This window comes from Peromyscus leucopus, chromosome 6 (genome assembly GCF_004664715.2).
Source record: "Peromyscus leucopus breed LL Stock chromosome 6, UCI_PerLeu_2.1, whole genome shotgun sequence".
Classification (NCBI taxonomy): domain Eukaryota; kingdom Metazoa; phylum Chordata; class Mammalia; order Rodentia; family Cricetidae; genus Peromyscus; species Peromyscus leucopus.
The window spans coordinates 96,139,797-96,163,469 of record NC_051068.1 but is presented as its reverse complement, the minus strand read 5'-3'; the positions used below and the strand labels follow the sequence as shown (position 1 = coordinate 96,163,469).

Here is a 23,673-nt window from a genome sequence, read left to right as displayed (position 1 = left end):
GCTATGGCTACAACTTTTTAAGAAAGAGATGGTGCCCATTCCCCGGATTCCAGGAGCAGAAATGATGAGAAATTAAGAATGATAGCTTGGTTTGTTCCGCCTTCTGATTTTTTTGCCAGTCCTTCAGTCATTTTTATTGGGAGGCAAGAGATTTTGAACTATAGTTACTACACTCCCAGCCCAAGCACCCCTTCAGAGCAGTGTAGGTAAATATGGGGCTCGAAAATCCCCAGAATTCAACCTGCACAGCACTTCATGGAGGGAAGGGGATATTCTCTAGACAGTAAACTGGATGATATATATTAATCTTTGAGACTTCATAGACCCCAGGGCCTACCACAGTGCTTGCCATACGAAATGCTCAGTGAGTAAGTACCTAGTCCCATCATTGGCAAAAAATTTAAATCAGCATTCATGATTAGCAAGTAATACAACTGAGTTTAAAATAAATATATAATCAACACTATATTAAAAGTGTTTTACAGTATACTTTTTGGAAATGAACATTTTTGTCATATAATTCTACCAATCATTATGTTAGTAATTTTTAAGGGCTGCTTTTTTGAAATTACTTAAGCTAGCCCCCACCCCACCCACCCACCCCCGTCCCCCGTATTTGTGTATGTGCGTGCACACGTGGCGGTCAGAGAACAACTTAGGGGAGTTTTTGAGAAATGCATGCTGCATTTCCAGGACACTCTGTACTAGGTGTTTACTCTTTGAACGTTCCAACTCTTTCTGCTTTTTTTGGACAGGATTTCATTTCGTAGCCGAGGCTGGCCCTCTTACTCCTGTCCTTTGACAAAAGCTCGCTAACTTGCCAAGGTCCCTCAGCTAGTGAGAGTGGAGATCCAATCGTTGGGAAGCCCGTTAGCGTTGCAGTAAAAGAAACCCACACGCATACCTCAAAATTTAAAAAGTCAGGACTGGCAGGGAGGTAGCTGGCTAGCGGGATCAGGGATGAATATTTTCCTCATGATCAGTAAAAACCTGACCGTCTAGGAAAGAGTTAAGAACTGACACGCCAGGTAGCAAGCGGCTTCCCGGGCTCAGAGCTCAGACCACTTCAGCCTCCTCATTGGCCCTCACCCTATGACGTCATATCACCGGCGTCCTGTAGGCGGGACTTCCTGGCTGAGTCCGACCCGTTTCGGGCGCGCCGGAAGTCCCTCCTGAGAGACGTGAAAGTCTCCCGGTCAGAAGCTTCTGCGGGACTCTGCTTCCTGGTTTGGGAGGAGGGTTTGTGTGTTAGCGAGCGCCGGGTCTGTCGGGCGGTGAGACGCAGGAGCTGGGCATGGACAGCCGTTTGCAGGAGATCCGGGAGCGGCAGAAGTTACGGCGGCAGCTCCTAGCTCAGCAGGTGTGCGGCCGGGGGGCGGGGGGTGTTCAGTGCGCGTGCGCGGCCGCCTTCCCTCCCCCCCGCCCCCCCCCCCCCCCCGCCTGCCCTTTTTGTGAACTCTATTGCCAGTGTCAAGGTCTTTGTCTTTTATTCCCTAGTCTCCCCCTGCTCTTAGCTCAGGCGGGTGCAGAGCCTGTGGGAGACAAGCCCCCAGTGCTCCTCTCGGGCTTGGTGGACCCCTCGTTGGGGGCACCCTTTTCAGTGGTGGGGATGGATTTGGTATTGGAGATAGGCGGTCCATACAAGGGCAAGTGCTGCCTGTGAGCCTCTGCATTTCTCTTCCCTGTGTAAGCGGGGTTTCGCGTCTTGCCGTTCTTCCAATTCAGCCTCACGTTGTTGTCAGTGTGGGGGTTTGTGCACGTGAGTCCAAGTGCCAGCAGGGGTGCCGAAGTGTCGGGTCTCCCCGGAGCTGGAGGTACGGGTGGGTCCTGGGGCTTGAACTCAGGTCCTTTGGAAGAGCAGTGCGTGCGCCCAGTTTCACATTCTTGAGATTAATTTTTGAAAGAAGTTTGTATTTTTCCTGAGATCATGTCGAAAGATTCATTGGGAGCAAACGGAGAGTAAATTTTAGAGTCTGCACTAAAATACAATCTCCCCGCGACCAGTGTTTGAATCCTTACTTTGTAATTATTAGAAACAAAGTGTTATGTTCACTTACTAAACAAGGGATGGGTCTCCAAGATTGTTGCTTCCCCTGGCCGCTCCTCACTAGAGAATTAACTGAGATTTGTCTCTCCAAATACTGCCTTCCAAACCTTTCGCTTTCATTGAAGTTTGTAGATGAGTATGTAAGTGCTGGATGATTAATGGACTACACGTGCAGAGGGGACACATTACACTTTGTTTTACTTAAAATCTGAGGCTGTTTTCATTGCACCATACAAATGGATATAAGTGATGGAGGGAAATGTACAAAACTTTAGAGAGGCAGCTTGCTAAATCCATCGTTAAATATTGGTTCCTCAAAGAGCTCTCAGAAAGAATGACTTGTATTCTGAGATATGAATTACAAATAGAAATTAGTCATGGGGAGGAAATTAGAAAACATTCCAACCATAGGAAGCGGGTGTTCTGTCCTCTAATAAAAAAGAATTAGAGAAGATTTAATGTAGGAGTTGAAATTGATGAACATTTCATATATTAGAAGAAAATTTTCATTGGAGAAATGAGGATAGTTATATGAAGCAGTAGATTAAAAGAATATTTTGTTTACGTTGGTTGCATTCTGCAGAATTTCCCCAGTGGCCACCCAAAGTTGACATTACCAATTTTCTCCCCCCCCCCCCTTTTCTTTCGGTTTTCTGAGACAAGGTTTCTCTATTAACAGTCCTGGCTGTCCTGGAACTCGATGTATAGACCAGGCTGGTCTTGAACTCACAGAGATTCGACTGCCTCTTCCTCCCGATGCTGGGATTAAATGTGTGTACCACCACTGCCTGGAGACATTACCATTTTTAAGCTATAGTAAACTTTATTAAAATCTTTGCTTTAATAAAACTGAATAAATTTTTGTGAGAACATGGGATAGAATACAGTTTATGAAGCAGTCCATATGAAGTGCTTTGCCTTTTTTGGTTATTGCTACTACTGCTAAATTGTTTTTTATTCAGAATTGGCTAAAAGTCATCAATTTAGTTTCAAATATAACCAAATGCATAAAATGTATTCCAGCTGGCAAAGTCATTCATAATTAAAATGATCTACCAGTTCACTTAGAGTTTATCTTCAAGCCGATGCATAGTGTGTTATGGGAGAGGTTGCTTTCTATAGACTATTTGATATATTAAAATTAGCAACACATTTTGCAGTGTATAAAGAGTGCATTGTGTTTAAAACGTTGTTTTTGCTTCCTAGTTGGGAGCTGAAAGTGCAGACAGCATTGGTGCTGTGTTAAATAGCAAAGATGAGCAGAGGGAGATTGCTGAGACCAGGGAAACGTGCAGGTATGTTGAGCAACTGTGTTTTAGTGATGTGGTTACAGTGCGAAAGGATCACTTGCTTTATTTTTCAGTTGTGCTTATTCATGGGGGTTGTTTGGGGGGAGTGAGTCACAGCCATGTACCCGTGCTGGCCTTGCAGCACCCCTGCCCGAACCTCATAGGACTGGAATCCCCTATTGAGGGTTGATTTTTACTGAACAATTAATTGTAGGTATAAATGTGTTGTTAGGAAAATCGTGAAAATGGAGATTTTGGAAACAGTTTTTTTACTGTCAGTTTGAAATTATGAAATACTACTTTCTGAAAACATTAAGTTCCTATTTATAAAATAGGTAGAAGTGAAATGTTACACTAAGAATTAGCTTACATACCCTAAGTAATGTGAAATTATAAATTATAATTTTTATGAAATTATAAAAGAATACAACCTAAAAGTAGTATTCATTTGATAATTCAGAAAATATGTCATTTTTTAAATTCTAGTTTATCAATTGTATCAGTTTTGCTTATAGTATATAGGATAACATACACATAAACTAGTGTAAATGACATACGGTTTAAAAGTTTCTTTTCATAATACAATCTTTCTAGTAGCTTATTTTTTCACTTGGTTTCTCTCTTATAAAGATAGGCTACAAATTATTGCCTGTGACTTTTTGAGTGATTTATAAGCTGAATAAATAGATATTTAATCAGGAAACATTTGACTTTGTTCCTATAGCTTGTTAATAATACAAGCAGATCCATATGCACCTTTGTATTGTGTGATAGTTGCGGCTTACTTTTCAGGGCTTCCTATGATACCCCTGCTCCAAATTCAAAACGGAAGTGTGTGGATGAAGGAGACACAGATGAAGACAAAGTAGAAGAATACAAGGCAAGTAGGAAATGAGATGGTTTTCTGCATGGTTGAGAAAAAAAATTAATCCTTCTAATAGATTCATCTCATTTAGAAAGCTCAATTTTAAGATGTGCTAAAATCTTTATGAGTAACCTTTATGTTTTTATTTAGACTCACGTGAGTTTGCTCATTTTATGTAAGAGTATGTGAGTTACATATGATTATGTATATAAAACAATATAATTATTGGTAAGCACTGGCAGTAATATTCTTCAGAACAGCAAAAAGATAAGTATATCATAAACTTCAGCTGATAGAAATGCAGCAGATTTTGAGGGGCTGCAGCAGTGACTTTTGGCTGACATTATTCCATATTAACAGCACAAGATAGTATGATTAAAGTATTTTGACAACTCATGACTCCAAGGCAGCTATATAACCATTTCTGAAAGAACCCAAGCTAACTTACTTGTTTTGATTTGATATAATCTTTTACTAATGCAGTATATTTTGATCACATTAACCCCTAATTATTCTGCATCCATCCCACCTCCCACTCCTCCATCCTCCCTCCCAACTTCACAGCTATGTTTAAAACCCAGAGTCTAGTTTGTGCTGTGCATAGACAACAGAAGAGTGTGTAGCTATTCACTAGATCATGATTAACCTACCAGGAACCACACCCCTAAAGAATGGAGCCTTCCCCCTCCATACAACACTCAGCTCTTAATAGTTCCTCAGCTAAGGATGGGGACTCATGAGCCCCTTCACCTTCCATGATGGAGTGTTGACTGGCTTGATGGTTTGTAAACAACCAGGGCTGCTGTCCGTTCACGAGTACAGCGGTCCTGCCATGTCCATCTTGGTCCTCCACAGTCTCTGCTCTAAGTCTTTTATCCTTCTTCCCCTTTTCTGCTGCGTTCCCTGAGCCTTGGGGGCATGGCTGAATATTCCACAGGTACTTGACACTTTGACCAGTTGAGTCTGGATTAACTGCTATCCACTGCACAAAGAAACTTCTCTACTAAGTAGTGAGAGCTACACTAACCTATGAGTGTAGAACTAACCTATTTAGAGGGCAGTTTGATACTGTGTCCACTTGGTTCTTCCCTGGGCCTCATGAGCTTCCCAGACATTAAGTTATGGTTAGAGTTACAGGAGCAGGTTTGCGTTTCCTGTTTTAGAGTAGGCCTGAATTTCAGGTAATTGGTTAGTTACCCTCATAACATTCATGCCGTGATTGCACCATACACATACCTTGCCAGGCCAGTTGTTATTGTATCATGAGGGTAACAGCTGGATAAAGCTGTTGTTGAGGTTTTTTTTTTTCCCCCAGTGGCCTACATAGCACTTTCCAGCCTTATAAAAGCCAGCCAGCAGGGAGGAAGCTTTCTAGTTAGTACCAGCTTGGTTCCTCTATGTCTTGTGACTCAAGTATGTGTACCCTTGCATTAGTGTCTACCATGGAGGGGGGGGGCGACCAAGAACAATGGCAATGGCCTGTTTGGGGGGTCTTCTTGACACCTCTGACTCAAGAGGAGGTATCCCACACTCTCACTGGGATTTTTATTTGGCGACCCATGGTTCAGGAAGGTGCATTATCCTCTGTATAGGGCAACTTGAATTAAATTCTTTTTTATATATGGCTATGTATTTGAATATCTTATAAAATAGTAGATGACCATATGACTTTTTCATACAGCCTTAGTACTAGTTAATTACCCTCCTACACCCACATACATAAACAGCCCCCTCCCAACTCCCTACCCACTTAGCAAAACCTGAGTTTGGTTTCAAACACTTATCCATAGACACCTGCACTCTTGTGTACATACCAACGTGCAGGCACACATACCTACACATGATTAAAAATAATAAAAATGGGGCTAAAGAGATGGCTCACTGGTTAAGAGCACTTGCTGCTCTTGCAGAGGACCTAGATTAAGTTCCCAGCATCCATAGATCTGGGGCCCTCTTCTTACCTCCCAGGGCAAAACACTCATACCCATAAAATAAATAAATCAACAGAAATTTTTTTAGAAAGTAAATCTAAAGACTTTAATGCAATGCTAGTGTAAACATATCTGAGGCAAATAAAACACACTGCGCTTTAAGATGCAATAATTAAATATAGACCAGGCTGGCCTTGAACTCAGACCTACCTGCCTCTGCCTCCTGAGTGCTGAGATTAAAGGAGTGTGCCACCACACCCAGCTAAGTGTATAGATTTTAAATGTTTTCTTATGTTTTCCTTTTCAAGGATGAGCTAGAATTGCAACAAGAGGAAGAAAATTTGCCATATGAAGAAGAGATTTACAAAGATTCCAGTACCTTCCTTAAGGTAAAATAAAGAATTTTCAAGTCTTAAAACTGTTGACAGTTAAGCTCTGTGCCTGAAAGGGCCTAGGACTTAGGACTTTTTTAATTTTTGAAAGATCTCAGTGTTAAAATAAAGATCTTAAATTACTCATGAAATATTCTTCTGCTATTTGGATGTTTACCTGTGATAATGGTGTATTCATATCAATAATACATAATAACTGTTGATAATGTTTTTCGTTGTGTTTTCAAATATTAGTGCTTTTTCAATCTGTCATAATTTGTACAGCTTCATAATAAAAACACACAAAGTTAGTGTGTCTGCCATCAGAGTGCATACTGTGTATTTAATTTTGACCATTTCTTTAGGGAACGCAGAGCTTAAATCCCCATAATGATTACTGCCAACATTTTGTAGACACTGGACATAGACCTCAGAATTTCATCAGGGATGTAGGTATGTCAGATTTATTTGGACTATCCTGCTGTAAAGTATTGTTATATGCATGTGATTTGTGCATTTTGTAGATTATTTCTAACAAAACTTTTTTTAGGTTTGACTTCTTCCTTCCGGTCTCGGGGCTTCTATTCTACCTCCCTCTCTTTTAGCAATGCTGTGTCTCTATTTTTTTATGTAATTTATATACCTTATAATTAATCCATTGAAATTCAGTGTTCTTTTAGTGCATAGAGAGCCTTCTGGCAACTAGTACAGCAATCTGTTTTAGAACATTTGCTTCTCTACGAAAGCTCTGTACCCATTAGCAGTGGGACCACATTCCTTCCTCTAACCTGCCTCTCAGGATTAAACACTAGTAGTCTACCTTTTTTCTTTATAAGTTTGGCTACCTATTCTGGACATTTCATATAATTGAATTCATGTAACATGGGGCCTTCTGTGATTGGCTTCTTTGACTTAGCCAGTGTTTTCGGAGGTTATTAGTGCTGTAGCATATATCAGTACATCTTTTTATTCCCAAATAATAGTCCATGTAATAAGTAAATATACATACATACATACATTTTATTTATTCACTTAGGTTTGCAGTTATGGATTATTATAGATACGTAAAAAGTATTGTATGGCATGTGCTCAGTTTTCTTTGACAAACACCTAGGAATGGAATTGATGGGTCATGTAATTCTTTTTAATTTTTTTTTAAAGTGTATTAATTCTATGTTTGAATTTTTGAGGTATCACCCCCAAAGCTTTTCAAACCTGCCATTCCATTTCCTGTTCCTATGAGTAGTGTATAAAGATTCAAGCTTCTTTACATTCTTTGTTACTGGCTGTGTTTTTCACTATGCCACTCTGGTGGGTGTTAAGTATGCCATTGTGGATTTGTGTTTGGTTGTTGTGATCTTTTTTTAATTTAAATTTTATTTGATGTATATGAGTGTTTTGCCTGCTTTATGTCTGTGCATCACTTGCATGCTTGGTGCCCTTGGAGGCCAGAAGGAGGGCTTCAGGACCCCTGAACTGGAGTTACATTTGGTTGTGGCTGTGAGCCATCTTGCAGGTACTGGGAACTACATGGGTCATCTACAAGAGTAACAAATGGTCTTAACTACTGAACCATCTCCAGCCAGCACCATGATGTTTCTTTTAATGTTTTGAGAACTTTGTTCATGAGCACTGTATCTGCCTCCCCTCAAGCTCCTCCTGTAGCTCCCAACCCATTCCTGGTCTCTTCTTAGTTATTGCTGTTATATGTATGCATTTGTGTATCCATTTAGTTAAGTGCTTGTTTCCCAGGCTAAGCACCTCCTATGTGGTAGCTCATCCCTAGAGGAAACTGATTCTCCCTGTCTCACGGTAGCACCAAGTAGAATTCCCCATGTCCATGTAGGCATGGCCACTGGTATTGTCATTATTCTGGTCTTGTTCAGGCAACCATGAGATTGTTGAGATTTCAGAGGTGCATTTTCCCTATTGCACCTAACAGTAGGTGTGCTAGCCCTCTGGCTCTTAGTAACAATAAGTGTACTGGCTCCTATAATCTTTCTACTCCCTCTTCTGTGATTTTCCCTGAGGCTTAAGGTGTAAGTAAGGGCTGTGTTGTAGATGTATCGGTTGGAGTTGGGCACTCACAGTCCCCTGTTCTCTGTCTTTTGACCAGTTGTGGATCTCTGTAATAGGCCCCATCTGGTGCAAAAAAAGAAGCTTCTTTGGTGTGAGGGTGAGAGCTGCTCTTACCTGTGGATATAAGGATAAGTTTAGAATATAGTTAGAAATTATATTGTTTCAGGAAAATGACAGTAGTGGGTACTCTCAGGTCTGTGACCTCCAGTCACAATAGTTACTAGGTTTACAGTACTAGGCATGAACTCCTTCCTATTGAGAGGGCCTTAAGTCCAAATAGATGGCTGTTGATTACCCCCAAAATGGAAGTGCCACTATTGTCCCACTGGAGATATTTTGCAGGGTCAATCATTGTTGTCATTCATAGGCTTTAAAGCTGGGTAGGACTACCTTTGCTCCTCTCCCTTGGCAGCTTGAATAGCACCTTCGAATATTACCGAGAGCCAGTCCTCAGGGATGAGGCTTCCAGGTCAGTCCTAGCTCGATTCCTCCAACTCCTGTGTCCAAAGTGTGTGATGTCTTAAAGTCTTAAAGTTTAGACTAGGTTGGTGCACTGGATTTGTTTTGTGGTTTTGTGTTTTAAGATAGTCTCATTGTGTAGCCCAAGATGGCCTAAGCGTTCTATCTCCCAAGTGAACATCCTTTTGCCTTAGCCTCTGGGTAGCAATAATCACAAGTCTACGCCATCAGGCCCACATTCTGCTGTGGTTTTGATTTTTATTTTCTTGGAGACTAATGATAAGCTTAGCATCCCATAGGCACATTAACCCACTTAAATATTTTTAATAAATAACCAAATATTTTGCTTATATTGTACATTTTTTGTCTTTTTCCTATTGAATTAAAAGAGTTCTTTGTATTTTCTGTACATACACATGACTTATAAATATTTTATCTCATTCTGCTAGTTGTCTTTTTAGTTTCTTGATAGTATCATTGTAATACAAAAATTTAAATGTGATATAACTAAATTCTGTCAGCTGTAAGCATCATCACCCCTGAAGAGTTAATTTAAATGTGATTTTTATATATTATTTTTCTCACTAGTAGGGCTTTAACTCGGATCCTTGTGTATGCTAAGCAAGTGCCAAGCCCTATTTTATTTTATCATTTTGAGAGAGGGGCTGTGTAGGCTGTTTGACTGACCGTGAACTTGCTATGTGGCCCAGCCAAGCCTTCAACTTGTGATCCTTTTGCTTCAGCCTATGCAGTGGTTGAGATTACAGGAGTATGCCACCACTCCAGGCTCTGATTTTAATGTTCTTATAAGTAGAATTTAAGGATAGCATTAAAAAGTTACAGTCAATTGTATACTCATATTTGAATATAGAGTCATCTCTTAAGATACCTGATTTCCCAAGATAAATATATGTATAAAGTTGTTGTAAATTGAGAAGGGGTTGTTACATTAATTTTATTTTGAATCAAGTAGAGATTTGAATTAAAACTAAGATCTAAAAGCAAAAGCAACAAAACAAAACAAAAACCCAGTGAATATTTTTTATGATAGCATGATAAAAGGTACCTGATTTTTCCAAGGTCTTAATGCCAAAAAACAAGGACCAAGGCTGATTGTAGATCTCCATGCACCAAACAGGACACCTCAGATCTGCTCATCAGATCACAGAGGAAGATAGGTTCAGATTGCTTCAGGTTCTACCGTCTGTTCTGTAGACGAGAGGCTGACTGTTGTGTTCAAACCCGACAGCAATGCAGTCTTCAAACTTTTTTATTTGAAATGTGATTCACGTCACTGACTGAAGGAGCTTTACAAGCTTTTCCCCTCTTATGTTATGTCTTCATGTTAAAGACTTTTTTTTTTAAAAAAAATTTACTATTTTTAACTAGGTGTATGTGTTTGTGTGTGAGTATGTTCATGTGAGTGCATGTGTCTCCAGAAGTTGGAAGAGGGCTTCAGATCCCCTGGACCTGGAGTCACAGGCAGTCGTGAGCCATCTGATGGGAATGCAGAGAACCAAACTTAGGTCCTCTGAAGTGCAGCAAGTGTTCTTACTGCTAATCCGTCTCTCCTGCCCCCACGGTTTTAGTGTTTAAGATGTTTATGTAATTTATTTTCTTATTAGTGTTTCTTATTTATGGAAAACAAAAATAAAGATGAACTACAGATTTTAATTTAAAGTGATGGTTGAAGAAGACATAACTCTTGTATTTATCAGTGCTAACTTCAGTTGAACTGAAATTTAGGATGTACTATTTTTTCCTCCTTAGGTTTAGCTGACAGATTTGAAGAATACCCTAAACTTAGGGAACTCATCAGACTAAAGGATGAGTTAATAGCTAAATCAAATACTCCTCCTATGTAAGTATTCAAAGCTTTTTCTTTCTAACTCTGACTTACAGTATCAGTCTGTTTATTCTGTAGCCTTAGTCTTTTTTATTTTTAATAAACTATATTATTTTGAAACTCTGGTGCTGAGTCTGTAGTGGCTTCTCATTTAATCCTCTAGGTAATTTGGGAGGCTTGTGAATTCTGCCTCACGGTTTCCATCTGTAAGGTGGAGTTGCCCTCCTGGAGCTGGTAGCATTGAAACTGCTTGCAAAGCCTGGCTCATGGTGCTTTGCTACATATTCTTGCATTCTTGTTTATGAGGTGGGCAATCACTGTGCTACTCTCTTCTCAGTAGAGCTTGTTGTGGGCAAGTCTGGTCCTCTACCTGTTACCTAATTGACAGGGAAGTGCTTGTCCTTCAGAGATAGTGATGACTTCACTAAAGCCTGTGGTTTTCAGTCTAAGCATTGGCCTTAAATAAAAGAAAAAATCCCTACATTTAAAGTATCTTGAACTGGGGACCCGTGAGATGGCTCCATGGGTAAAGGTGCTTGTTGTCCAGTTTTGTATGCCTAGTGACCTGAGTTCCAAACCCAGAAACTGTGTAGAGGTGGAAGGAGAGAACCCAGGGCACAGGTTTGCCTCTGACCACCATCTGAACACCATGGCCTGCCCTCCCCACCCCCCCAGTAATAATAAATAGATGTCCTCTTAAAAAGTGTCTTGAACTTAAAATACTTCCATACTGTGTAAAAATAACTTTATTAAAGACCAGTCGTTCATTAGGTAGTGTGACAGCACCATTAATGTAAACATATTTATTAATGAACAGCTCATAAAAATAAATAATGTCCATATATAGGAAGTCTTAAAGGAGGAATTTGAAGTTTAGACAGATGTCATTTTTCTAACCTAATTAAATAATGATATACTAGTGCAAATAATGTTATATAATACAAAAATCAAAAATTAAAGATGATATCTAAGTGTAAATTTTCAGTATAATAATAAATGAATATATTCTTGATATACATAGAGAATAATATGCTTTTCACTTTGTTGTAAATATGTCCATGTCCTAAGGAAGATGTTGCTTGATGATATAAAGTCTGCAGTTAAACAAAAGACCTACTAAAGCTATTTAGTAGTTAGCTCATGATTATCTTGTTAATAATGTTTAGCAATAATTATCCAATAATACTGGGTAAGGAATTTCCTTCATTACCACTGGAGATATTTCAGAATCCTTTCCCCTTTTGTTAGGTACTTACAAGCAGACATAGAAGCCTTTGACATCAGAGAATTGACCCCCAAATTTGATGTGATTCTTCTGGAGCCTCCTTTGGAAGAATACTATAGAGAGACTGGCATCACTGCAAATGAGAAGTGCTGGACGTGGGATGACGTATGGTGAAACTTTATATGAAATATTTACCTTTCAGATGAATATGTGCTTATTTGGTCTGAAAGTAGAGTTATGAGTACACTACACTGTGGTTCTTAGGAGTTTAGTCTTCTGTTTGACAGTCAATGAGGTTTTGAAGGTTTTAATGAGGTTAGTGAGATCATCCAGTTGGCATGTGAGCTGGACTAGACTGCAGTAAGTATGAACAGAGAGACTGCAGAAGACTTTCAGTACTCACCTGTAAGAGAAGCTTCCTGCAGATACCTGGGTACAAGTAGGCCTCTTGCTTCAGCCACCCAAGCTGTCTGGCTATAGGTATATGCCACCACACCCAACTTACATTTCATTTTGTCAATAACTGTGGGCTCTCTTAACCTCTGACTGTTTCTTTTATAATCCCTGTAGTAAAATTCCATCATTCTGTAAGTGTATCTTTCTATCAACTTCTTCTCTTGAACACATATGGAAAACAAGTTTATGTGTATATATATATTTTTTTTAAAGACTTATTTATTTATTTATTATGTATATAGTGTTCTGCCTGCCTGCATATATGCCTGCAAGCCAGAAGAGGGCACCAGATCTCATTATAGACGGTTGTGAGCCACCATGTGGTTGCTGGGAATTGAACTCAGGACCTTTGGAAGAGCAAGCAGTGCTCTTAACCTCTGAGCCATCTCTCCAGCCCGTGTATATATTTTTGCACACGTATGCATGGTGCTTGTATCTAGAATAACAAAACAGCAGCATATCAAAGTAATTTCAGGCATAGGATTTATTTTCTATGGTCTTTCATAGAATATCTGAAGAATACATCTGTATAGATCCTAATACGTCTCAATAGTTATTCTTTGGATTTATGATAAATGGCAAACCTTATGCACTATTATTTTGGTTCCTTCTAGATTATGAAGTTAGAAATCGATGAGATCGCAGCTCCTCGGTCATTTATATTCCTCTGGTGTGGCTCTGGGGAAGGACTTGACCTTGGGAGAGTAGTAAGTAGTTTGTTGTTTTGTTCTCAGTTCCTTCTCAGGTGGATTCTTATGTTCAATAGGAAAAAATACGATTTACAGGCTACAGATTAATGTTCTTTGTCTTCAGTTTCTGAACTAGTTTAAAAATAATTTAGAATTAAAAACATAAGGTACTTTATGTTTTTTGAGTATATCACATATGTGATATTTGGTCACAGTGACAAGAAAAGTAACTAATGTAATATTTAAAAGATTTATTTAATATGTATTATGCCTTTATTTCTTCTGTCTGCATTAGAGCAGAATTGTTGTGGTGCTCTGAAATTTGGTATTCCTCTAGAAAATTTCTTAATTCTGGTTATTTTAAGTATTTTTTTAAGGATTTAATTTTGAAATTATTTCTAGTGTTTACGAAAATGGGGTTATAGAAGATGTGAAGATATTTGTTGGATTAAAACCAATAAAAACAATCCTGGAAAGACAAAGACTCTAGATCCAAAGGCAGTTTTTCAGAGAACAAAGGTATTGCCTTTTTTTACTTTCTTTTCTATATTCTCATTCTCCTCTAAATTAGTATATACTACAAAATTAATTTCAGTGGTAAGGCTCTCATGCTTGTAAAGTAGCTTACAAGCTTTATTACATTTTTACTTTATTTTATTTTACTTTATTATATTTATTACATTACAACTTTAAAAAGTATCTCCTTCGCCATCTTGGACCAGTACACACTGCTAGACAGTGGCTCCCTGTATATAGTAAACTGGCATAATTCCAGTTTAGGTGTATGCTCTGATGCAGAAGTTTTCCCTTCTCTAAGCTCAGAAAGAAGAAATGGCTATAGCACTTAATAGCTGACCAGTTAGAGCCATGTTTACCTAATCTTGTCCTTTTCCTCCTTTTTTTGTTTTGTTTTGTTTGTTTGTTTTTCGAGACAAGGTTTCTCTGTGTATCAGCCCTGGCTGTCCTGGAACTCACTCTGTAGCCCAGGCTGGCCTGGAACTCACAGAGATCCAACTGGCTCTGCCTCCCGAGTGCTGGGATTAAAGGCGTGTGCCACCACCACCCAGCAAATCTCTCCTTTTTCTATACAAGAACCACTGAGGACTTCTGCATTTGACTCTGCTAGTTTAAGCTGTAAGAGCTTTTGCATATTACACCTTGGAAGCCACTGGAGGGAGCATCTGTCTTACTGAATCTTCCCTGAACCAGATCATGTACATGACAGGATGTAGAAAATCTCCAGGGTGGTGAAGCTGTGGAATTGCTGAGAGGGAGGTGTGCCTGGAAGCGGCCTAGGATTCAATTCCATCCTCTTTACCCTACTCCTTATTATCATATGTATCCTCCTATCTGGCTACTTGAGTTGTGCATTCTTTTCTAATAAACATGCTGTAGTAAGTAAAGCACTTTTCTTAAGTCTGTGAGCCACCTAGGCAAACGTTTGAACTAAGGAGGATCATTGCAACCTCTAATTTATATTTGCATTTTTAATTTATATAATTGGTCAGAAGCATATGACTTTGGATTCAAACCTGAAGTTGGAGTGCCATCTTAGGATCATATGCCTTTAACCACTGGGGTCTGTATCAGTGAGGTAGATTGTGTTATAACTGAACTGATGTGGAACTCCAGCGGGGAAAGTGGAGAGTTATGTGGTTCATACCTGTGTTGGAAGTGAAGTAGGACTTGGAAATGAAAGTATTTGAGAGTATGTAGAAGTGGGAAGAAATGTTTTTCTTATTTACTTGACAATTGCCTGACAGCCAGGGATCTAGGCTTTTCTGTCATGATTTTATCATAAACATTCCAATGACCCATAGAAATGAATTTGTTTTAGAATTGATTGAGGACATTGAAAACGTTAAATCTATGAAATATGATTGTTGGTAATGAGAATTAATTGGACTGCTCTGTTATAGGAACATTGCCTCATGGGGATCAAAGGAACTGTGAAGCGAAGCACAGATGGGGACTTCATTCATGCTAATGTTGACATTGACTTAATTATCACAGAAGAACCTGAGATCGGCAATATCGAAAAACCCGTAGAGATTTTTCATATAATAGAGCATTTTTGTCTGGGAAGAAGACGTCTTCATCTGTTCGGAAGAGATAGTACTATCAGGCCAGGTGAGACCTCAGTTTTGAAAAGTTTTATTATTCTTTGAGATGCAGTTCTAAGATAATAGGACATAGTGTTGTTTAAGATAGAAGTCTTACATATTTGATTCTTCTTCTCTGTACTTCACATGTGAGCAGTTTTATCCTAGCAAACCGAGAAGGCAGAGATTTCCTGTCCACTCTGCCCCACACATGCATTGCCTCCCCCATTGTCAGTAGTCCTTACATAACTGTGCAGAGTTCATAATTTACCTTAGGATTGATGTGGGGTGTAGTGTTTATGAAGTTAGACAAGTTGGTCATAGTGTATGTCAACCATTGTAATATTACACCGAGTACTTCTGCTGCCTGAAAGTCCTCTCTGCTCCACTTAGTTTTTGGTACCTTGTAATTATACACATTTTGGGGTTATAGTGATGTTTTTGTCCATGTGTGTAGTAAGGTCAGGGTAATTGAAGTAGATATCTCCTCAGTTTCTCTTTGTATTGGAAAAGTTTTGAATCTTCTATGCTGCTTTGACATACTCAGTTGTCACTCATAGTTAACTGCATCATTGTGCCTTCCTGCCCTTCCCTGCACGCTCCTCCCCCTCGCTCTTACCTGGCCTTTGTAACCTGTGTTCTAGTCTCTGCATCCTTCAGATGCACTTTTTGTTTCTACCTGTAAATGAGAACGTGGTATTTGTTCTTTGCCCAAATTATTTCAGTTAACCTAATGCCCTCCACTTCCATTACACTCAACAACAGAATTTCATCCTTTTGTGTGTATATGTGACAGTCATTTTATCCATTCATCCATCAGTGACACCTAGGTCACTTCCATATCCTGCTTGTGAATAGCGCTATAGTAAACAAAAGGACTTTGTGGTTTTAGTTGCTTTAGATATGTACCCAGGAGTGGGATCTTTGGGTCATTCGAAGTCCTCATCCTAGTTTTCTGAGAAACCTCTGTACTGTGTTCCAATAACAGCTGTTCTAATGTACATTTCCATCAGTAGCATGTGGGAGTCCCCTTCCTTTGCAGCCTCTCCAGCCATAGTAGTTTCCTTCCCTTGGATCACAGCCACTCTGACTGGGGTGGGAGGATAGCTTCTGTGGTTCTGTTTCCTTGGTTATGAAGGGTGGTGTGCATGTCTGTTCATCTCCTTGGCTGTGTGTGTCTTTAGAGGAGTCATTGTCCATGGAAAGATGACATGAGAAGCAACAGCGTTGTGCGTGAACTCCTAGGACCTGAGAACTGAGTATATTTTGTGTTAGAGAAAAGATTTAATGAGAAAACAGCAGCCCTATTTTCAAATAAATAGGAAAGATATATGTATATACGTTATGAAATTTTAACCCAACCCAAACTTGTTATATCCTAAAATATTTTTTTATTAGTGGTATTTTAACAATACAGTACATGGATGGGGAACAGTGAGGATGATATTTCACAAAAGCCATAGTCTAGGATAAGAAGCAAGGCATGTGCATATGAACCCTTTTACGATAGGACCATGGGTGTTGTACATTCTATACAGAGATGGTGGCTGTGTGGGTAATTGAGCCAGCTTTAAGAATGTGTTGAGGCTTTGAACTAGCTCCTACAGGACCAGTAAAAGAGAAAGAAGATGGAAAGCCTCATCTGTTTTTTTTCCTCTTTATTTCAGGCTGGCTCACGGTTGGACCAACGCTCACAAATAGTAACTACAATGCAGAGACATACGCATCCTATTTCAGTGCCCCCAATTCGTACCTGACTGGATGTACAGAGGAGATCGAGAGGCTTAGACCCAAGTCACCTCCTCCCAAGTCCAAGTCTGACCGTGGTGGTGGAGCGCCCAGAGGTGGAGGGAGAGGGGGAACATCTGCTGGCCGAGGTCGAGAAAGAAACAGATCCAATTTCCGAGGAGAAAGAGGTGGCTTTAGGGGTGGTCGTGGAGGCACACACAGAGGTGGCTTTCCACCGCGGTAACTTCAAGACACTGACAAGGACCCCTCTGGCTTCTGTTGTGGAGACGTACTTTAGAACTCACTCCCAGCTTGCACTTTGCTTTAGTTTCTATGCTGCCAGAAAGACCTTAGCTACCCCCACCCCACCCCCAGGTCCTTGCAGTTGTCACAGAGACTGCAGTACTGCTCAGGGTAGGTGAGTCACGTGCACGCAGCGGGACAGAATGACTGATTTCACCCGAGGCTTTGGCTTGGAAATAGGTAAGCAGTGGCTTCTGCATCTCAGGAGCATGGCAGGAGTCGGGTCTGTGTTGTTCTTGCCATGGGCTTCCATGGCAACGGGAGACCGGGAACCTGGGGAGAACAGACTGGTGGTGAGCCTCTTTTGGGCCTTTAACATTTTCTTGTTGAAACACTAAAAAGATGTAGACCATTTCCTCCTTACTTTTAAATCCTAAAAAATAACTTGAAGTATCATTTGAGTACTGAAGACTGAGAGATGAAATGAAATCACTTTCTTCCAGATCAGGATCCGAGGGGTGCTGGAGCCCTCAGGGTAGGTAAAGGAAGAGGTAAAACTTAGTAGATTTAAAAAACCAAACCAAAAACTTATCATAATGTAAATTGTGCAGCTACAGATGATTCATAATCATGCTTCTTAAGAAGCAACAGAAGGAACATACCCAAGCCAGTGGTGTGGACTTGATCTTGGATTGACTTTCTAAGATGATTGATGTGTCTTAAGGTGAAAACAGATTTGCCAGGGGGTTGGTTTAGACATTTTACAGAATAAATGCTTGGTGATGAGGAAATGACATAAATCTTTAAAGTTGCTACTGAAAACATTTTATGTAAAAGCAATTACATAAAACCTGCAAGAACATAGCTTGGAAGATGGAATTGCGGTTGACTTTTGTTAAAACTGTGATGCATTTCTCTCCACGGGGCTGGTTGTCGTTGGCTGCGGAAAGCTTCATGCTTGTTGTGTTTCCACACCTTAACTCATGCTTGAATGGATTTGGATATGCCAGATGAGATAATACATTATTGTTCTCGGTGACTCCTTTTTTATTTTGCTATAACTTTTCTAATAAAATTTTAAAACTTTGAAATTTGAGTTGGTTTTCCTTAAATTGCTGTTGTTAGCAAATGGAAAGGGCCCGACCTACAGTGAAGCTCTTCTTTTGGATTGCATGTGCGTTCTCCCTGTCACGGATGGGGATACATGAGAGCCATGGAACACAGCTGGAAGGACTGACACGTTAAATGCTTGCTGAGCTTGGCTTTCTCACACCAGCTGGTGCTTTTGAGTGCAGACGCCCTTTAGATAGCACAGGTGGGTAGAATATTTGCTGTCATGGCGTTTTTAATTTCAGTAATCATAAATTATCCAAAAGCAAAACTGTGCCAGATTTGACCTGTAAGAAGAAGGTAGGAATTCCCATTGGTTCAGTGGTGGGTTCTTAGGAGACCTGACTAAGGAGTATCCCTTCCCTCCATAGATTCTCCGTCAGATTCTCGTGTTCCAAATTCTGGGCATAAAGGACGGTGGCAATATGGTGTTCACTTGGCCTAGGCTCCTATCAGATATGTTTCATGGTTCATCTCACAGAGAAAGAGTAGATTCTTTGTAGTTTGGGGCTTAGATCCACAGCCCATCTTATGTGGAAAAGCAGTAAAATCAGTTGGTCAAGGAAAGAAGGTAACAATTCAAATTCATCCATTTACAGTGCTGTGCCCAGCGTGGTGGTGCACACCTGTAATCCCAGTACTTGGAGGGCAGAGACAGTGGATCTTTGTGAGTTCATATTGTCACAAAGATCTATAAAAACGGGTTTTTAGTTGCTTTAATTGTTCCTGGACAGTAAAAGTTGTGGCATAGCCTTACGTTCCTCTAAAGTTTCAGAGCAGCATGCCTGGCATTACATAGCATTCAGCTCCAGGTAGTGTGGCCAGGGCAGTGTCCATTTCTAGCAGGAGCCATTCTTCCCACATCTCTCCTTTCAAAGGATGAGAAGGAGGAGGCCCAAAGTGCTTAGACATTGTGCTTTACAGTGAAGTAGTTGAGATCACCTACAGTTCTATAGTGAAGAGTGCTGTACCCATGCAAAACTATCCTGTTCTGTTAGAGCCACTTACGGAGATGGTGATCAGGAGTAACAGCTTCTGAAAGGTAAAGCTGTCAGCCTGGAAGTGCTAGGAAGGCAGTCACATTCAGAGTTAGGCTAGGTCCATACTGCAGCAGCTGTATGGACCCTGTGGCTGTGGTGAATTGGGGAGCTACATTTTGAGCCCTTATGTGGAGAAACTTAAACCACATACACACACACCCATTCTGCTAAAGCTAAGTAAGGGCCATGAATTATTCTCATTCAAGGCCACTTGTGGATGGAGGTGAGATAGATTGTTACAGCTGTCACTATGAGTGATCGCAGCTTATGTCTTTATACCATCTCAATTGCTGATTTACACATTCTAATTGGTTATAGCAGCTTATGTTTTAAAGCATGCTGGAGGCCAGGAGTAGAGCACTGTGCCTCAAATGTTTAAGGCCCTGGGCTCAATCTCAAGCATCCCAAACTCACCACCAAAACAAAATGTACAAAGTACTATCAGAGTTCGTTTGGACTTTATCATTGTCCTCTCCTTAATGTTTGTTGATTAGAGTGAAATTTAGCTAGTCTCAAGTATATACAGTCAGTTATTAAGCTATAAATCTAGGACTTCCCATAACATTTTGTAGCTAGAGTTTTCCTGCCTTGCCCACAGTCAGGACAAATCTTTGTCACCCACCAGTCCCACAGACGCTCAGACCCAACCAAGTAAACACAGAGACTTACATTACTCATAAACTGTATGGCCGTGGCAGGCTTCTTGCTAACTGTTCTTATATCTTTTTTTTTTTTTTTGATATATATTTTTTATTTTACAATATCATTCAGTTCTACATATCAGCCATGGGTTCCCCTATTCTCCCCCCTCCCACGCCCTCCCCTTACCCCCAGCCCACCCTCCATTCCCACCTCCTCCAGGACAAGTCCTCCCCCGAGGACTGTGATCAACTTGGTAGACTCAGTCCAGGGAGGTCCAGTCCCTTCCTCCCAGACTAAGCCAAGTGTCTCTGCATAAGTTCCAGGTTTCAGACAGCCAACTCATGGAATGAGCACAGGACTTGGTCCCACTGCCTAGATGCCTCCCAAACTGATCAAGCCAATCAACTGTTTCACCTATTCAGAGGGCCTGATCCAGCTGGGAGCCCCTCAGCCTTTGGTTCATAGTTCATGTGTTTCCATTCATTTGGCTATTTTTTTTCAATAATTGAGTAAAACTGAAATTTATTATATGCCACAGTCGTCCTAGGGACCTCCATGCTATATATATAGCCTCTATGGTTCTATGGGTTGTGGTCTGATTGTTCATTTTATATCTAGAATCCACCAATGAGTGAGTACATACCATAACTGTCTTTCTGGGTTTGGGTTACCTCACTCAGGATGATTTTTTCTAGTTCCATCCATTTGCCCGCAAATTTCATGCTTTCATTGTTTTTCTCTGCTGAGTAGTACTCCATTGTGTATATGTACCACATTTTTTCCATCCATTCTTCCGTTGATGGGCATCTAGGTTGTTTCCAGGTTCTGGCTATTATAAATAGTGCTGCTCTGAACATAGCTGAGCATGTATCTTTATGGTATGAATCAGCATTCTTTGGGTATATGCCCAAGAGTGGGATGGCTGGGTCTTGAGGTAGTTCGATTCCTAATTTTCTGAGAAACCGCCATACTGATTTCCACAGTGGTTGTACAAGTTTACATTCCCACCAACAGTGGAGGAGTGTTCCCTTTGCTCCACATCCTCTCCAACATTGACTGTCATTGGTGTTTTTGATAGTAGCCATTCTAACAGGTGTAAGGTGGTATCTCAGAGTCGTTTTGATTTGCATTTCTCTGATGATTAAGGATGTTGAGCATTTCTTTAAATGTCTTTCAGCCATTTGTAGTTCTTGTTTTGTGAATTCTCTGTTTAGCTCTTTAGCCCATTTTTTAATTGGACTGTTCAGTGCTTTGATGTCTAGTTTCTTGAGTTCTTTATATATTGTGGAGATCAATCCTCTGTCAGATGTGGGGTTGGTGAAGATCTTTTCCCAATCTGTTGGCTGTCTTTTTGTCTTATTGACTGTGTCTTTTGCCCTGCAAAAGCTTCTCAGTTTTGAGAGGTCCCATTTATTAATGGTTGTGCTCAGGGTCTGTGCTGTCGGTGTTTTATTTAGGAAATGGTCTCCGGTGCCAATGCGTTCAAGAGTGCTTCCTATTTTCTTTTCTATTAAGTTTAGTGTAACTGGATTTATGTTTAGGTCTTTGATCCACTTGGACTTGAGTTTTGTGCATGGTGACAGATATGGATCTATTTGTAATCTTTTACATATTGACATCCAGTTATGCCAGCACCATTTGTTGAAGATACTTTCTTTGTTCCATTGTATAGTTTTGGCTCCTTTGTCAAAAACCAGGTGTTCATATGTGCATGGATTAATGTCAGGGTCTTCAATTCGATTCCATTGGTCCGTATGTCGGTTTTTATACCAGTACCAAGCTGTTTTTATTACTATAGCTCTATAGTAGAGTTTGAGGTCCGGGATGGTGATGCCTCCAAGGGTTGCTTTATCGTATAGGATTCTTTTAGCTATCCTGGGTCTTTTGTTTTTCCATATAAAGTTGAGTATTTTTCTTTCCAAGTCTGTGAAGAATTGTGTTGGGATTTTGATGGGGATTGCATTGAATCTGTAGATTGCTTTTGGTAAGATTGCCATTTTTACTATGTTAATCCTACCTATCCAAGAGCATGGGAGATCCTTCCATTTTCTGATATCTTCTTCAATTTCTTTCTTTAGAGATTTAAAGTTCTTATCAAAAAGGTCTTTCACTTGTTTAGTTAGTGTTATCCCAAGGTATTTTATATTATTTGTGGCTATTGTAAAGGGCGATGTTTCTCTGACTTCTTTCTCAGCCCTTTTATCATTTGTGTATAGGAGGGCTACTGATTTTTTTGAGTTGATCTTGTATCCTGCCACTTTACTGAAGGAGTTTATCAGCTGTAGAAGTTCCCTGGTAGAGTTTTTGGGGTCACTTATGTATACTGTCATATCATCTGCAAATAGTGAAAGTTTGACTTCTTCCTTGCCAATTTGTATCCCTTTGATCTCCTTTTGTTGTCTTATTGCTCTAGCTAGAACTTCTAGTACTATATTGAATAAATATGGGGAGAGTGGACAGCCTTGTCTTGTTCCTGAATTTAGTGGTATCGCTTTGAGTTTCTCTCCGTTTAATTTGATGTTTGCTGTTGGCTTGCTATAAATTGCTTTTATTATGTTTAGAAGTGTTCCTTGTATTCCTATTCTTTCTAAGACCTTTATCATGAAGGGGTGTTGGATTTTGTCAAAGGCTTTTTCAGCATCTAGGGAGATGATCATGTGGTTTTTTTCTTTCAGTTTGTTTATATGGTGTATTACATTGACTGATTTCCGTATGTTGAACCATCCTTGCATCCCTGGGATGAATCCTACTTGGTCGTGATGGATGATTGTTTTGATGTATTCTTGGATTCGGTTTGCCAATATTTTGTTGAGTATTTTTGCATCAATGTTCATGAGGGAGATTGGTCTGTAGTTCTCTTTCTTTGTTGCATCTTTGTGTGGTTTGGGTATCAGGGTAATTGTCTGTTCTTATATCTTAAATTAACCCATTTCTATAAATCTATACCTTGCCACATGGCTGGTGGCTTACCGGCCTCTTTACATGCTGCTTGTCCTGGCAGTGGCTGCAGTGTCTCTCTGCCTCAGCCTTCTGCTTCCCAGAATTCTCCTCTCTCCTTGTCCCACCTACTTCCTGCCTGGCCACTAGCCAATCAGTGTTTTATTTATTGACCAATCAGAACAATTTGACATACAGACCATCCCACAGCAACATTTCTCCAGCAGAAAACTCATTTTCTGGATGATCATACCACTCCTGCTTCCCAGCCCTCCATAACTTACTCAGGTGTGAAAATTGTTGTATTGCCAGAGAAAAACCTAACTCCCTTAGTCTAAATGATTTGGACAATTTTTTCTAATAAATACTTCCTTTAGAGCTAAACAGAATGTTCAAATGATCACTATATGTATGTGTTACAGATCTTCCTTTTAACTGAAGGTGATTATGAACAGAAGATGAGGTAGATTCTCTCCCCACTTGAGATGGAGTCAGAATCCCCAAAGTTTAACAGTGTAAAGGCTAGGAATTTGTTGCATGTTGGAACAATTGATGTTTTAGGCACATTTTATCTAAATTTTAAACACATAGGAATATTTGTTTCGACTCATTTT

At 40.0% G+C, this 23,673-nt stretch overlaps 1 protein-coding gene across 1 annotated transcript; it reads left to right on the top strand.

Annotated features, from left to right (window-relative positions):
• Positions 1 to 1,146: 1,146 nt before the first annotated feature.
• On the top strand, positions 1,147 to 18,421 carry Mettl14 (methyltransferase like 14). The gene is made up of 11 exons (XM_028881471.2): positions 1,147 to 1,360; positions 3,254 to 3,342; positions 4,129 to 4,216; positions 6,441 to 6,521; positions 6,869 to 6,956; positions 10,812 to 10,902; positions 12,136 to 12,277; positions 13,183 to 13,275; positions 13,660 to 13,776; positions 15,177 to 15,387; positions 17,027 to 18,421. Exons 1-11 carry the CDS (start codon positions 1,295 to 1,297, stop codon positions 17,329 to 17,331), a joined length of 1,371 nt encoding a protein of 456 aa, XP_028737304.1. The 5' UTR covers positions 1,147 to 1,294; the 3' UTR covers positions 17,332 to 18,421.
• The last annotated feature ends 5,252 nt before the right edge of the window (positions 18,422 to 23,673 follow it).